The sequence below is a fragment of the Ambystoma mexicanum genome, chromosome 12 (genome assembly GCF_040938575.1).
Source record: "Ambystoma mexicanum isolate Mex_15411 chromosome 12, UKY_AmexF1_1, whole genome shotgun sequence".
Classification (NCBI taxonomy): Eukaryota; Metazoa; Chordata; class Amphibia; order Caudata; family Ambystomatidae; genus Ambystoma; species Ambystoma mexicanum.
In genome coordinates, this window is record NC_090936.1 from 353,597,161 (window position 1) to 353,610,389 (window position 13,229).

General features: G+C 47.1%; 1 protein-coding gene across 9 annotated transcripts in view; it reads right to left on the reverse strand.

The window, feature by feature from the left end:
• ITPR2 (inositol 1,4,5-trisphosphate receptor type 2) overlaps positions 1 to 13,229 on the reverse strand; it is a 4,412,221-nt gene that overhangs the window by 2,511,921 nt on the left and 1,887,071 nt on the right. For all 9 annotated transcript variants that reach the window (XM_069628470.1, XM_069628469.1, XM_069628465.1 and 6 more), the window contains one exon: positions 9,910 to 10,071. In XM_069628470.1, the coding sequence (XP_069484571.1) occupies positions 9,910 to 10,071 (162 nt within the window). The remainder of the gene's footprint in view (positions 1 to 9,909; positions 10,072 to 13,229) is intronic.

Consider the following 13,229-nt stretch of genomic DNA (forward strand, 5'->3'; position numbering starts at 1 on the left):
CAAGAGAAGCTGGTTCTATTGTCTGCATCTCCCAGAGAGAAAGGAGCTCCCGTAAAAGAGCTGAGGACCCGATCTGATGAGGAGGAGAGGATAGTAGAGCCAAAGGAATAGGAAGACTGAAGCCCATGGAGACTACAGATAGGATCCATGGGTTGCTGAAAAGACGCTTCCAGGTGTCTTGGAACAGAGCCAAACAGCCCAACACAGGCAAGGTGTGTTCCCCGACCTTGACGTCACTGCTTCTTGGCATCAGAGGTGGTGGCAGAGGAGGGGGAGCGGAAACACCTGTGCAACATCCTCTGCTGATTCCTCCTGTTGTTGCTGGGCGAACTGTCAGGCCTACATGTACCGCAGTCTTGAAACCCCTTGAAGATGGAGAAAGAGCAGGGTTTGAACTCGGTCCTGCCCTGGGACTGAGGAAAGGATTTCTGTCCAGGTTTTGTCAGTATGGCCAAGGACTTGGTGATTTGAGTGGAGGTTTTCTTCTTTGTTAACTCGTCATCGGTTGATGAATGAAAAAGGTCCATGCCCTCGAAGGGCAGTTCCAGGATCCACTCCTGCCCGTCAGATGATAACTTAGTGGCATGCATTCACGTTGTCCTTATCTCGACACCAAGGTACAGCCCTCTGCTGGCTGTGTCGATGTGGGAGACCGAAGACTCCATGAGGTCCTGCGCAATGGCCCAGGGAACTGCCAGACCGGCCTTGAAGGAGGCTTGCTTGACCGAAAGGAGGTCGGGCAGAAATTCACAGAGCTCCTGCCACAGCTTCTGGTTAGCCGCTGCCAAGAGGGCGTCTGCGTTGGCTTGCCGCATATGCAGTCCTGAGATGGAATAAGTGCGCTTTACCAAAGACTTGAGGACTTTGGACTCCTGGGAAAGACAACAGGAGATGGCTCCCGAGGAGGAAGACGATGGTTTAGAATACAAGGAGGCCTCAGCCAACACTGAAGAATAAGGTTGCAGGTGGGAGGACAGGAGGATTGGCTCAGCGTCTGTCTGCCTAAACCTGCTGTCCAACTTATTGTTCATCTGGGCGTTGGCCCTGGGCTTCTCCCAGACCTTTCGCGGCACCTGCAGGACATCCTTCTGGAGAGGGATGTCAGACTGGATCGTGGTGCACTTACCCAAGACCTCTGCTAGCACTCCTGACTCCTGTCGGGGCTTCCTCTGGCAGAGCGACCCTGAAGAACTCTGCCAAGCCCTGAAGGCAGTCAAAAAAGACCTTAATGGATGCAGAGGGTTAATTGCCCTGGGCGTCATCGTCGTCATCGCCCCCCCTCTACTTTTTCACAGCCCGTGGAAAATCCGGGCCCTGGGACATAGGAGCCAACGGTGTCCCGCCTACATTTGGTGCCTAAGACAGATCCAACGGCTGTTAAGGGGGAGGTGTTGGTGGTACAGGAGGTGGTGGAGAGGTCTGAACAACCGGTAGGGCCTGGACCGGGGAGGGACCGGCACTGGAACCGGCAGCGCTAGAGGAACGGGAGGAGTACCCAGTGGAGGGGGCCAGGGTGGTGCCACCTGCAGGATGACCTCCTTCACGATATCCTTTGGGAGACCCTTCATCTGAAGGAAACGCATGAGGAAGATCAAGCGCTCGAAGAAGCTGACTCTGAGGCGATGGGCATCCGCTACGGGTCAAAGCGCTGAAGCACCTGGGGCGTGTAGCTGTAAGGCTGTGATGGGTAGATGTATCCCTGATGAGACCAGATGCCTGTACCACCCAATCCGCTGCTGCTTCCAGATTGAAGGGGACTGGGATCAGCTTGCAAAGCCCATTCGATGGGTGAAAGCACAAACTGGCCCTGAACTGGAGCCAAGATGGCCGCCGGCCTGGCATGCTCTGCTACCTGCCTCTCTGCCATTTTAAAGCCTTAAGCCACGCCCTGGATGGAAGGGCGTTGAGGTCCTGAGCCACAAGAGGCCTCAGACACGGGAGGATAAAGCTTGGGTCTTGCACCCAAAGCACAAGCGTTGACCTCAGAGATCACTTTGGTAGTCGCTGAGCCCTCGGCTGGCTGGCAGGTAGTCATAACGCCCTGACTCATGACCTCTGCGCGAGCTCAGGTAGGCTGGACGTCCTCGGCACCTGTGCCGGTAGCCCTGCTGGATCGTGCTGAGAGCAGACTCTTGGAGGTGACACTCGACGATCCCTTACCCTCTGGGGTCGAAGAAGAGGATGAACGTGATCGGCGCTTCCGAGGAAAGGTAGGCCCCTGAGCCCCTCAACTTGGGAGCCGCAAGCCAGGATGGCCTTAGGTCTGCCCACAGAGCACCCAAAGAGCCCCTAGGTCCCTCGACTTGCGAGCCAGTAGCCTTAGAGTGCTCAAGTCCTGGGGACGAAGTCTTTAAGGTGGGGAGGAGGAGAAGTGTGGAAGATCTCCCTCCACCGTGACAACCGATTCTTCAATGCCCTGTCACCGAGAGCGCTGCAAGCCTAACATGCGTCCCAGCGGTGGTCGGGCCCCAAACACTCAAGACAGAGTGCACGGTGATCCGAGGCTGGGAATGAGTGGTTGCATGTGGCACATTTCGTGAATCCTTCTATGGCCGACATGCATCAGGGGAGGCGAGGCACCGAAGAGAAGGTAAATAAGTTTGGAAAAACAAAACAGGGAGCAAACGGAAAGCAAAAAGAGTTTCAGCAGTGGCTGCCAGGTCCAACACCATTCATGCGAAAATAGGGACTGGAGTGAGAGCGCCGGAAGGCAGGGCCTCGGTGGGGCGTTCCCATGCCGAATGTCGCACCCCCGCGCGTTATACTAAATTTAAAGGGGAAGCTCAATTTTTCGCTGCCAAAGGTTCCGGTACCGTCTCCATGTTGGGGGATGCCCACAAGGATGGAGTAAAGGGGACTGGACGTAGGAGAACAGGTAGCGGCTGCGTCCCCGGGGCCACATGGGAGGAGGCCACCAGGGAATCAGTGATGACACCATCAGATTCATCACATACCCTTCATCTAATGTCGCTGGTTCTCACACAATCTATTGGAAAACGGGAAAAGTAAACCACATTGCCCTGTTCTTTTCCTTTCCTGTGCTCTACTGAGCACAGGATAGGGCTGTAAATCCAAGAACCATGACTCTTGCATTAGTGTCTTTCTGAAGGATCAAAAACACCAACAATGCCAGATCAGACAAAGGCCAGATCAGACCGTTTTAATAAGTACAACTGCTTACTTATTCAGTGATTGAGCACTTACTTCTGGGCCTTAGAGTGAGACATACGCAAATTCAAAACATCTAAGAGATGATGAATATAGGTTCATGGCAGTAGCCTTAGGATAAATATGCGCATCTGATCTGTTGCAGATTAATGATGCCATACAAGCAGAATATATTCTGAATTGGAAGGAATAGACCTGGAAGTAAGTGGTCAATCACTGAATAAGTAAGCAATTTTACTTCATAAAAAAATCTGATGTGGCATTTGTCTGATCTGGTATTGTTGGTGTTTTTTGTTCACAGTTGGCATGTGATATGGTTGCTACAAGCAAGTGGCTGAATGACAAAATTGAATTGTGGGATGAATTATAGGGCCTGTTCCGACAAGCTGTTGTGAGAATTTAGCTCGCAGGCTTTATTTGATTCACTTGAGGGTTTAGAGTGTGAAATCCTTCTAGGTGCAGTAGTTAAGATAACCCTAAATGATGGACACAAGATTGTGATGCTTAAAGTGTAGTTACGCATATGTTTGAAACAGTCTTTGAAAATGGTACGAACCTCGGCTTAAATACATACAACTAGGCTATTCTTTTGATGTGCCAGGTACACCCCCTGAAGAGGTTCCAAGATTTATTCTGAGGTAAAGAAAAACAAAATTGTAGGGCATTCAGAGCAGGGCATTTTTTCTGTAGTAATCAGTTCTTTGGTGCTATACCAGTTCACAGTTTACAAGCACGGGAACAGTTTATTAGCAGTATGCACTTTATGGTCCCAGTACTGTAAAGTTGATTATAAACTATTGTACTTGTGCGTAATGTCTGTTGTGGGTGCCTAATATATATACATTTCCCTGGTTATACATTGTAGATTTGAATATGTTACAAAATAAAGCTCACTGTTTAGTATTTAGAAACTGTTGCATCATAAACTGAATTTCTACACGTACTAGCAGCTAAGGAGGCTTTCTCAGAAGCTCTCCAATATAGTTCTCAAGGGTCAGTCTTTGGGTTACGGAACCCTAGAACCACTCAACTAGTTGATGTCTGCCGAAAGAGGTGCACAAGCCCTTAACATATGAAGACCTACAAAGGGATTAGTGAACCCTTTGAACTTCTGAAGGCATGAGATGACTAGGACAATTTGATAAAAAAATCATTAAAGGCTGGAGAGGTTTGTTCAGTAATCGGGAGCATGACTACACTGTTCTTTATTTTCAAGGTTGTGTTTATGTTTTATTAAAACCTACAGAGGAGGAGAGCAGACTAATGTGAGGGGTCAATAATGGGAAGCTGGCAACTGCTTGTAGTTTTCTCAATGTTAAACATTTTATTAACAAAAAGTGCAAATACATCCTTACTTAACATACTCTACCAGGGAGTTCCATCTAAGGGGAGCTCTCCTAGCATCCACAAAATGGGCCCTCACACTAAAAAACAAAACATTCAAAGTAAATCAAAAACAACATAAATACATGAATACCAAACAACCAGTGACTTGGATGACCTTCACCTGTCCTGGGTAGATCCCTTTCCCAGGCTTATTCAAAGTCAATGTGCCTCATTCTGAGTGTGGCTGTCCGGAAACAAGGGTGCCGGTAAGCTCAATGGCACCCTTGTTTCCGAACTGCCACACCACGAGTCAGCCTGCAGAGGCTGTTGCACGCATCAGGGTCAGACCTGCTGGGTGCAACAGCCCCTGCAGACATTCTTTTCATGGAAGCACCGGCAGCGTTAGCAACAGTGCCGGTGCTTCCGAGTCCCGATTCCCATGCAGTCCTATGGGACTCCACGGGAATGGGGACTTACCGAATCCCCCACCTGACTTCCTGCTCCGCCAGGACTTGTAATGTCCCAGTGGCCCCGGAAAGTCAGGCAGCAGATTTGGTGTTTCGAGCTCAGCAGCAACCCGTTACTGCTGACCTCGTAATGAGGACAATGTCTCCAATTGTTCACAAAAGGAAAAGAAAAGCCTTGAACCAGCTCTTCTAATTCCAAAAGGAAACAAATGTTCACCAAACAAAACATCCACTGGTAACAATCTGTTAGCTCTCTGTTGAAAAGTATCTCTTCCAATTCCAGCCAAGTAAACAGCACCAGTGGTAATCCTGGATATCCTCTTTCCAAGATTATTTTTTTCACAGTCCAAAGGATAAAGAAACAACTTCTGCTTCAACAACTTTTGATTTCTGCAGTGTCTTTAGTATAATTGTCAGGGTTTTGTCTTCCTCTTGACAACCACCCTTCTACTACTGTTCCCATTGGAATAGGCTCCTTTGTTACACAGTGCTTTACTACTCCAACCACCTTCAATGCAGCATCCACCGCCAATATGATACATAACCACAGTTCTAGAAGTTCTGCACCAGTTTTATAATTTGGAATTGTTAGGCAAGTTAAAGACAAGACTTATTTTACATCTGCAGTTAGAAAAGGCACTCTTCTTTCCTCAATTGTAAGAACAGGGCAGCCTCTTTGCCTCTTTTGTCTGTTTTACTGCCACCAGTATAATCTGCCTCTGCCCCCAGGCTGCCTTTCGTTCAACTTCAACAGTCTCAGTTTACAGATGGTTGACTTAATCTTCTTACCCAGCTCCCTTCGCCAGCTTCATTCACACCCTCTTCACGACTCTTTCTTCTCCAGAATACTACTCTTCTTATCTAAACTCATGATGCCCAGCTCACCCTTCCACTGCACTCTCTCTTAGTAATACTCTGATCCACACTTCTCTCATACACCCCACTCTTACTCCCCTCTCTATCAGCCCCACTCTCTCCAAACACTGACTTCTACCTCCCACACTATCTCTTCCACACCTTCTCTAAAGCCCCATCCTCACTTAATGCAGTACACACCATACTACAAACAACTGGTACCGCTCTCTCACACAAAGACCTCACCTTTACTAAGCTCTGCCACCAACTGTCCAACAATTCACTCCGCTGTCCGTCCCCTGCCTGCTCTCGGTCCACCTTTACCTCCTCCCGTCACCTCACTCTAACAACCCACACTCTACCTTTCTTGCTGTCCTTTTTTTATACTGTGGAGCTGGTGGGTTCTGTGCCTCGTTCCTCTTCCCATTAGATGCAGCCCTCATCTGATCTCCTGCACCAATCAGTGCCTGTCTTTTCCCCAGGATCCTGGCGAGGGGCTTGAAAAAACCCTTTAAGCCTCTCCCCCTTTTCCAGCATAGTTTTCCAGATAGTCGCACGTGCTTTCCATGTTGCTTTTCTGCCATGCTCTGGGTTTGGAGGCTGTTTTTTTCCTTGTGAGGTTTCTGCTTTCATGGGTGACTGGTCGCTGTTGAGCTAGAGTGTCATGTTGCTGTTTGAATCCTGTCTGGATCTTCTCAGCTGCATCCTAGGGCTTCTGGGAGACACAGAGTGGTACCATTGTTAACATTTGTGGCCCCAAGGGGGGGTACTGGGGAACCCCACAGCTCATTTCCTCATCCGAGGCAGGGATGGTTCTGGCTTCGATGTTTGTGAGCCTTATACCCAAGGCTGAGTAGGCACCCCCGCCCTCTTGACAAGGTCATGACCCAGAGCCTGTCAGAATAGTCAAAGAAAAGCATCAAGTTTTCCTGGATATAGATTTGTATATGAAAGATAAGACAACAAAAATGTTGAAATTGGTAAAGTCTGTTTGTTGTGGGGCATATGGAGGATAGGGGATCCGGGTTGAAAGCCTGGGATCCAAATGTTCGAGGGAGAAAAGACCAAAGATTATTTTTCCAAAATAATCTTTGGTCTTTTCTCCCCTGAACACTTAAAACTTGGCCCCCACCCCCTCCCACACCACACCCCCACACCCCTATTTACATTGTGGCCCTGCAACGCCTGTTCCCTTTCACTTCTGTGATTGCGAACCAGCGCTGCAGGGCCTTTTCTTTTTTGGGGGTGCAGGGGTGGCTGCGGGGGTCACAATATAGTGAGCAAGGGTGCAGGGGACTCACCCGCAGGCATTTTAAAAAAAGGCGTTTTGAAGTGGTTGTGGGGGACAACCCTGCAAACCCTGCTCACAATATAGTAAGCAAGGGTGAGGGGGACAACCCCGCAGCCCCCAGCACAAATGCGTGATTTGGTTGAACTTTTCAGCCGCTCTGAATTCTCAAACGGCCGAAATCCAGCCAAATCACGGATTCAGGCTTTTAGGATAGGCAGTGACATACCTGCCACAATCTTCGATCTATAACTTTTTTCAAAGCATTATAGAGGTAAGCTGGTCAGGGTTTCCACTGTGGTAGATGGAGAATTTCTATTGATCGAAAATTCACAGGCTGAATATCATTTGTGAGAAAGATATGTGACACAGTCAGGGTCATGATCATGTCAGTTGGGAGTATGGGGCGCCAGCCCAACAAAGTGTGTATGTGACTGACTGTATCACTATCCCTTCCACAATGTTCTCTTTATTATTTTCAGACATCAAACTCCCAGAATTAACCTGAGTGCAACAAAGAAAAAACAGACTAGAATCAGAGAAAGAGAATCCAGACCCGACATGAAATGGACTGGGTGTTTTCCGGCCCTTCAGAGACGAGGCACCCAACACCCAACCCATTAACATCAAAAGGACCTTGAGGGCAAGCTAGAACATAAAATTGACTGAGGGTGAGAAGAGACTGAAGGGGAAGAGAGAGACATCATCCCCGAACCAAGGGGTTAAGAAAACTCAACTGCACAGGAAGAAAGCCACATGGATAACCAGCAGTCTGAGTACGTGGCTGCCCCCTCACAAACGGAAATAAGAAAGGGTGTGGGGCTGAAAGCATTCCAGGGGAAGTCCCAACCCCCAGTGAAGAGGCAGGGGATCAGGTAACCAGGCAGGCCAATGGGAGCCAGGAGGACTGTTGGAAAGGGGCAGGCTGGGCTATAAAAGCATAGCCAGCTCAGAGGAAAATGAAAGGTGTTCAGGTGGAGTGGTGCTGGACAGGAAGCCAGGCAGAGGGCAGACAAGGGAGTGGATTGCTGTGGTAGTGGTTTGTGAGAGAGCAGGTAAAGTACTGTGTGTGGGAGCCTGGATTTCAAATTTAGTGTGCTTATTAGTATTTTATGATTCCTGGATTCCCTCTCTTCCTGTTTTCCATTCATCCTTTTCCAGTGCTTTCCTTTTCATGTGAAGCCCAGTTTGTCTGTGTTCTTTGTTCCTTTGACTTTCTCTGTTCTGCAGTGTAACCGTGATCCTTTTAGACACCCCTCATTGAGAGATTTCCCATTGTGTGCCCCTTTCGTTTCCTTCGCTGGGTGGGGAGGGGGAGGTTTTACACTACTGATTTTATGTGCCCTCCTCCTGTTCCTTTACTTTCTCTTGGAGTCTGTTACTGATTTTACCTTGCATTTCTCTTTTTGTTCCATATTGATAGTTAGGTGTGGTGTGCTATTGTATCCAGCGCTGCTGTTTTCCTCACTATTCTGTAAGCACTAGTCCTACTTGTCCCTTGTCAGGAGTCTTATGTTTTAAGTTGTCCTCCCTTTGCCGTTATAGCCTTCCTGGGACCCTGATTGAACAGCAGTGTTTGTGTCCTTCGTTGACATTCCCAGCAGTGTTTCTAATCCTCTTGAGTATCACCTTATACAACACCATCAAGGATGTTAGCTCACATATCCTGTCATTGCTTGTCATGTATGTGGGCTTAGCGCTGACAGTGTTTGTAAAAGCAATTGTGGGTGAGGAGCTTGACGACTTTCTTTGTAATCATAAGGAGCTTCTAAGCGCTTACCCCAATCCCTTTTCATATATTTGTATTCTTATCACGCTCTACTTGCACATCCTTGGCTTTAGTGCACATGTATCTTGGGTCCTGAGTGCATGTTTGACACAAAGATATTCACTGTGTGATCTTGAACACATTTCCCTTGCCATATCCACTGCCTTTGTCCTGTCCATGACAGTAGTGTCTCGAGGGGGGGTGCAAATGGTAAGAGAAAGAAATGGAGGGAGGGAGAGAGAAGTGCAGGGAGATATAGAGATGATGCGAGTAGTAGGAATGATAAGAGAGTGTGTATGGTAGGAGAGCAGTGAGAGACTGCAAAGCGGTAGTGGTAGTAGTGGTGAGAGTGGTATGAAGCAGGAGGAAGGTGCTTGGGAGAGATAGGCGTAGAGAATGTTACCCAACCCAGACACAAAGATGTAGATGAGGAATTGAGAGTAGGGATATAAGAGAAGGATAGTGGGGAGCATAGAGAGAGAAGGGATTAGGAAAAGTAGAAAGATCCCAAATATAGAGAGGGAGTGAGATAGAGAAGGAGAGATAGAGAGAGGAGAGAAGGACAGAGAAAGAGGAGAGAGTGAAGGAAAGTTAGAGAAGGAAAGCGAGAGAGAAGGAAATAGAGAGAGGAGTAAAGAGAGAGAGAATGAGTGAAAGAGAGAGAGAGACTGGAAGAGGACCTCATGTAACATCAAAAATCCCAGAGGGAGATACATAGAAAAGGCCACAACCTTTAAGTTTTCCTACCAGAATAATGAAGACTTAGACAGTAGGGCTTACCTTGCGTTAGAATGAATCAGGTGCATTCTGGTGATTAGGGACGTTTGGGCTATGGTGGAAGGAGCCCACAAGAGGTCAAGAAAGCGGTAGTGATCCCATAGTTTCCACCTCTCAGCCTTTGCAAACCACATTTGTTTAAAATATTAATAAAGCACCATAAATGTACTATCCTTGTCTGTGGATTTCAGTGGCATCTGTGACATATAGTAAATCACAAAGAAACAAATGATACAGTTAAGACGCTTATTTTAACTCACCTGATTTTTCCGATAGTCCTGCTGCGAGTGCCTGAGGACCCGGTAACAGAGCCTTAGAACATACTTGTATGGGGCATATCTCTGATCTCCTAGATCTTCAAGTCTGAGCATTGGCCCTTCTCCAGGTTTTTCCTTAAAAGGTGCAGCAAGAATCCCAAATATCTGTAAGGAGAACACCATTGGCATGACACAAACTCACCAAAGATCCTAATCCTTATTTTGTTGGTTTCCTCTGGAACCTCATATAACCTGTGCAATGTTCTATAGTGTTAATTTATTTTATTATTGTTCCATTTGCAACCTCCAACATGTATTTCCACTCCATGGAATAGTAAGTAATATCTAATAGGAGTGCATCATTATATGATAAGAGACCTATCCCTTGTCGTAAGTAACATATTGACATTGTCAGGTTACTTAATGTAACTGAAACATGTGTTATAGAAGAAAAATGTATTGTGCATGGCATGTTCATCTCTATTATATAAACCTCCCAAAGCTACAGGGAAGCAAATGTAACATTTAAACAGTGTTCTTGCATTTGCACAGCCAGGTTACACAAACAATTAAAATACTGCATCTGAATGTACAAGAAAGTCACAATTTTAATGTACTAAACATGATATATACTGAACTAAGTTACATTACCAAATGCTGAATAGAAAGATACATCACAGCCCTGTTTACATGTCACATGAAAATGGGCAAATTTAAATGAAATTTGGCCAGGCCAGTGTTCTGTATCCTTTGACAAGCAGTTCCCCAGACCAGAGGCCAGCCATCAATAAAATCCCTTAGCTCTACAAAACAGAAAAAGATGGGATATTCAGGGCACATGGCGGTTCTTATAAAAACAACAAATTAGGGCCTTTTGCATTCCGGCAGTGTCTGCAAGGTGGAAACTTGGACATTCAAGTAGATATAACAGATAGTGGAAACCCGGACATACAATAACTACACATTAGATTTAATAATCATGCTGAGATACTGTTATTAACTGTATTTAATCCACAATCAGTTGGGACAGGGCTCAAGATCACACACCTCGCATAATCACGCAAGGAGTCCTGGAAGAGAGAACGTTTAAGTAATGTCACATTTTAATGGGCGACCACAACTTGCAAAATTAACTCCTGGATATTGAGGCTGGAATCCTAGACGAGGAAGACCAGGCATGGGTTATACACATTTAATAGCGGCACACCCAAAGAGGCATCACAAGTATGCCTTTGAGATGGCACTCATATGGTTATTACTAGACCTAAGGGCCTGCAATGGTAGGGTTAGTGGAGACAAACCAGCGAGAGTTACGTTCGCTAGTGGGTCCCTTGCTAGCCACATCAATTACATTTTAATGAATCTGGAGTTGTGGACTTAAATCAAACGATTTGAACTGCCTCCCAGAGACGACAGTGACCACCACCCTCTTGTGTTAACTTTAGGACTAGAAAAAAATGCTTAAGCAGAAATAGGAATTGCTCTAGGAGCCTCCCAATTAGCATAACTGGCTCAGCCAGACGTGTTGTTAAATGGGATTGTATCAACAACCTGCGATTCTATCTAAAAGCTATAAAGAACTACTGCCCTCTTTAGAATGAGTCAATCATTCAGAAGGGCATTCATGCAGGCAGGCAGCCAACCAGGCTCACAGTGCATTCAGGCCATTCACTTCCATCCAGACACCCATAACAAGGAATGTGGATTGGAGCAAGCACCAGCCTTACAGCACACCACACTGCATTCATGTCAGTTTCGGTCAGGGCTGTCTCATTCTTTGTGTCACACACACAGATACCAGACACCCATAACATGGAATGCATATTGGTCACAGACTCCATTCACCCAGTTCCCACCCTAAGGGTGTAACCACAACATACAGTCACTGGGAAGGCTCGAGCCAGTCTGGCCTGGACTTCCCCACAATACCATATATGGTTCTTCCACCCAACAGCCAGTCAGGGGAAGGGACAGAGTCAGGGCTTCCCAGGACTTTGGGAAAACAAGGTAACAGATAATAGAAATCAAGAGGCCACAGGGGCCATCTTGTCTCCTATCAGCAATCCACTGATTCCTATGACAAGGCCTGGGTATCCTAACATGGAGAATACTCAGAACACTTGTCAAATTCAGCATGGAGCTGCCACCAGCCCATACCCTGCTCTGTGGGCCACACAACGGTGCCCAAAAACATACACTAGGGGTACAGGGTTGTACCCCCACCCATGGGTGCCATAAGGGTATCCCAAGGGTATGTTTATCACAACCAAAAAGAGGAAGAGATGCACTGCCAGGAGTCCCACATGGACTCCTGTGCAGAAAACAACACAGAACACAGATGATAAGGGAGTACAGGACAAGGGCGTGGAGGAATTTTCAGCATCACAGTCGCCCCCCCCCCAGACTGAGTTTAGGGTTGTCTAATCTCCCACTAGATTGACACCCTCACCCAGATGGTCATCATACCTTATGGAAAGGCTATCTGCATTATCATGACTCTTCCCTGATCTATGTTCAATAGTGAAGTCTAGCCCTTGCAGGCTAATGGACCACCTGAGCAGTTTCGGGTTTTCACCCTTTATCTGCATAAGCCATTTTAGGGGCTTATGGTCGGTTTGGACCTTGAAGGTAGACAACGTAAGGTAGGGCCTAAAACGCCCAAGGCTCCAAACTTTACAAAACATTCCTTTTCCACAGTAGCCCACCTAAGTTCTCTAACTTTGAGTTGCCTACTGATGAATATGTTAGGATGTTCTCTCCCTTTGTCATCAAACTGGGACAAGACAGCTCCAATTCTGTTGTCGGAGGCATCATTCTGCATAATAAAGGGTTTGCTGTAATCAGGCGCACACAACACAGGTGCCCTACACAGACTTTCCTTCAAGCCAACAAAGGGCCTCTGACAGTCTTCAGTCCAATTAAACTTCCTTGGTTGTTTGGGTGAAGTCAGAGCTGTCAGAGAGGCAGCTATGGTTCCATGGTCCGCCATGAAATTACGGTAATACCCAGTGAGGTCCAAAAAAGCTCACACCTGGGTTTGAGTAGTGGGAGTCTCCCAGTCATGTACATCCTGTGCTTTACTGGGAGAGTTTGGATTCGACCCCCTCCTACCTCATGACCAAGGTAAGTGACTTTCCCCTGAGCAATCTGGCACTTGATAGTGAGGTTAGCGCTTCGCAAGGCCTGCAACACCCGATCCAAATGAGTCAAATGCTCTTCCCAGGTGGAAATGTAGACCGCAATGTCTTCTAGGTAGGCCACACAAAAGGCCTCCAGCCCACTGAGTGCATGGTTGACTAATCTTTGGAAGATGGCAGGTGCAT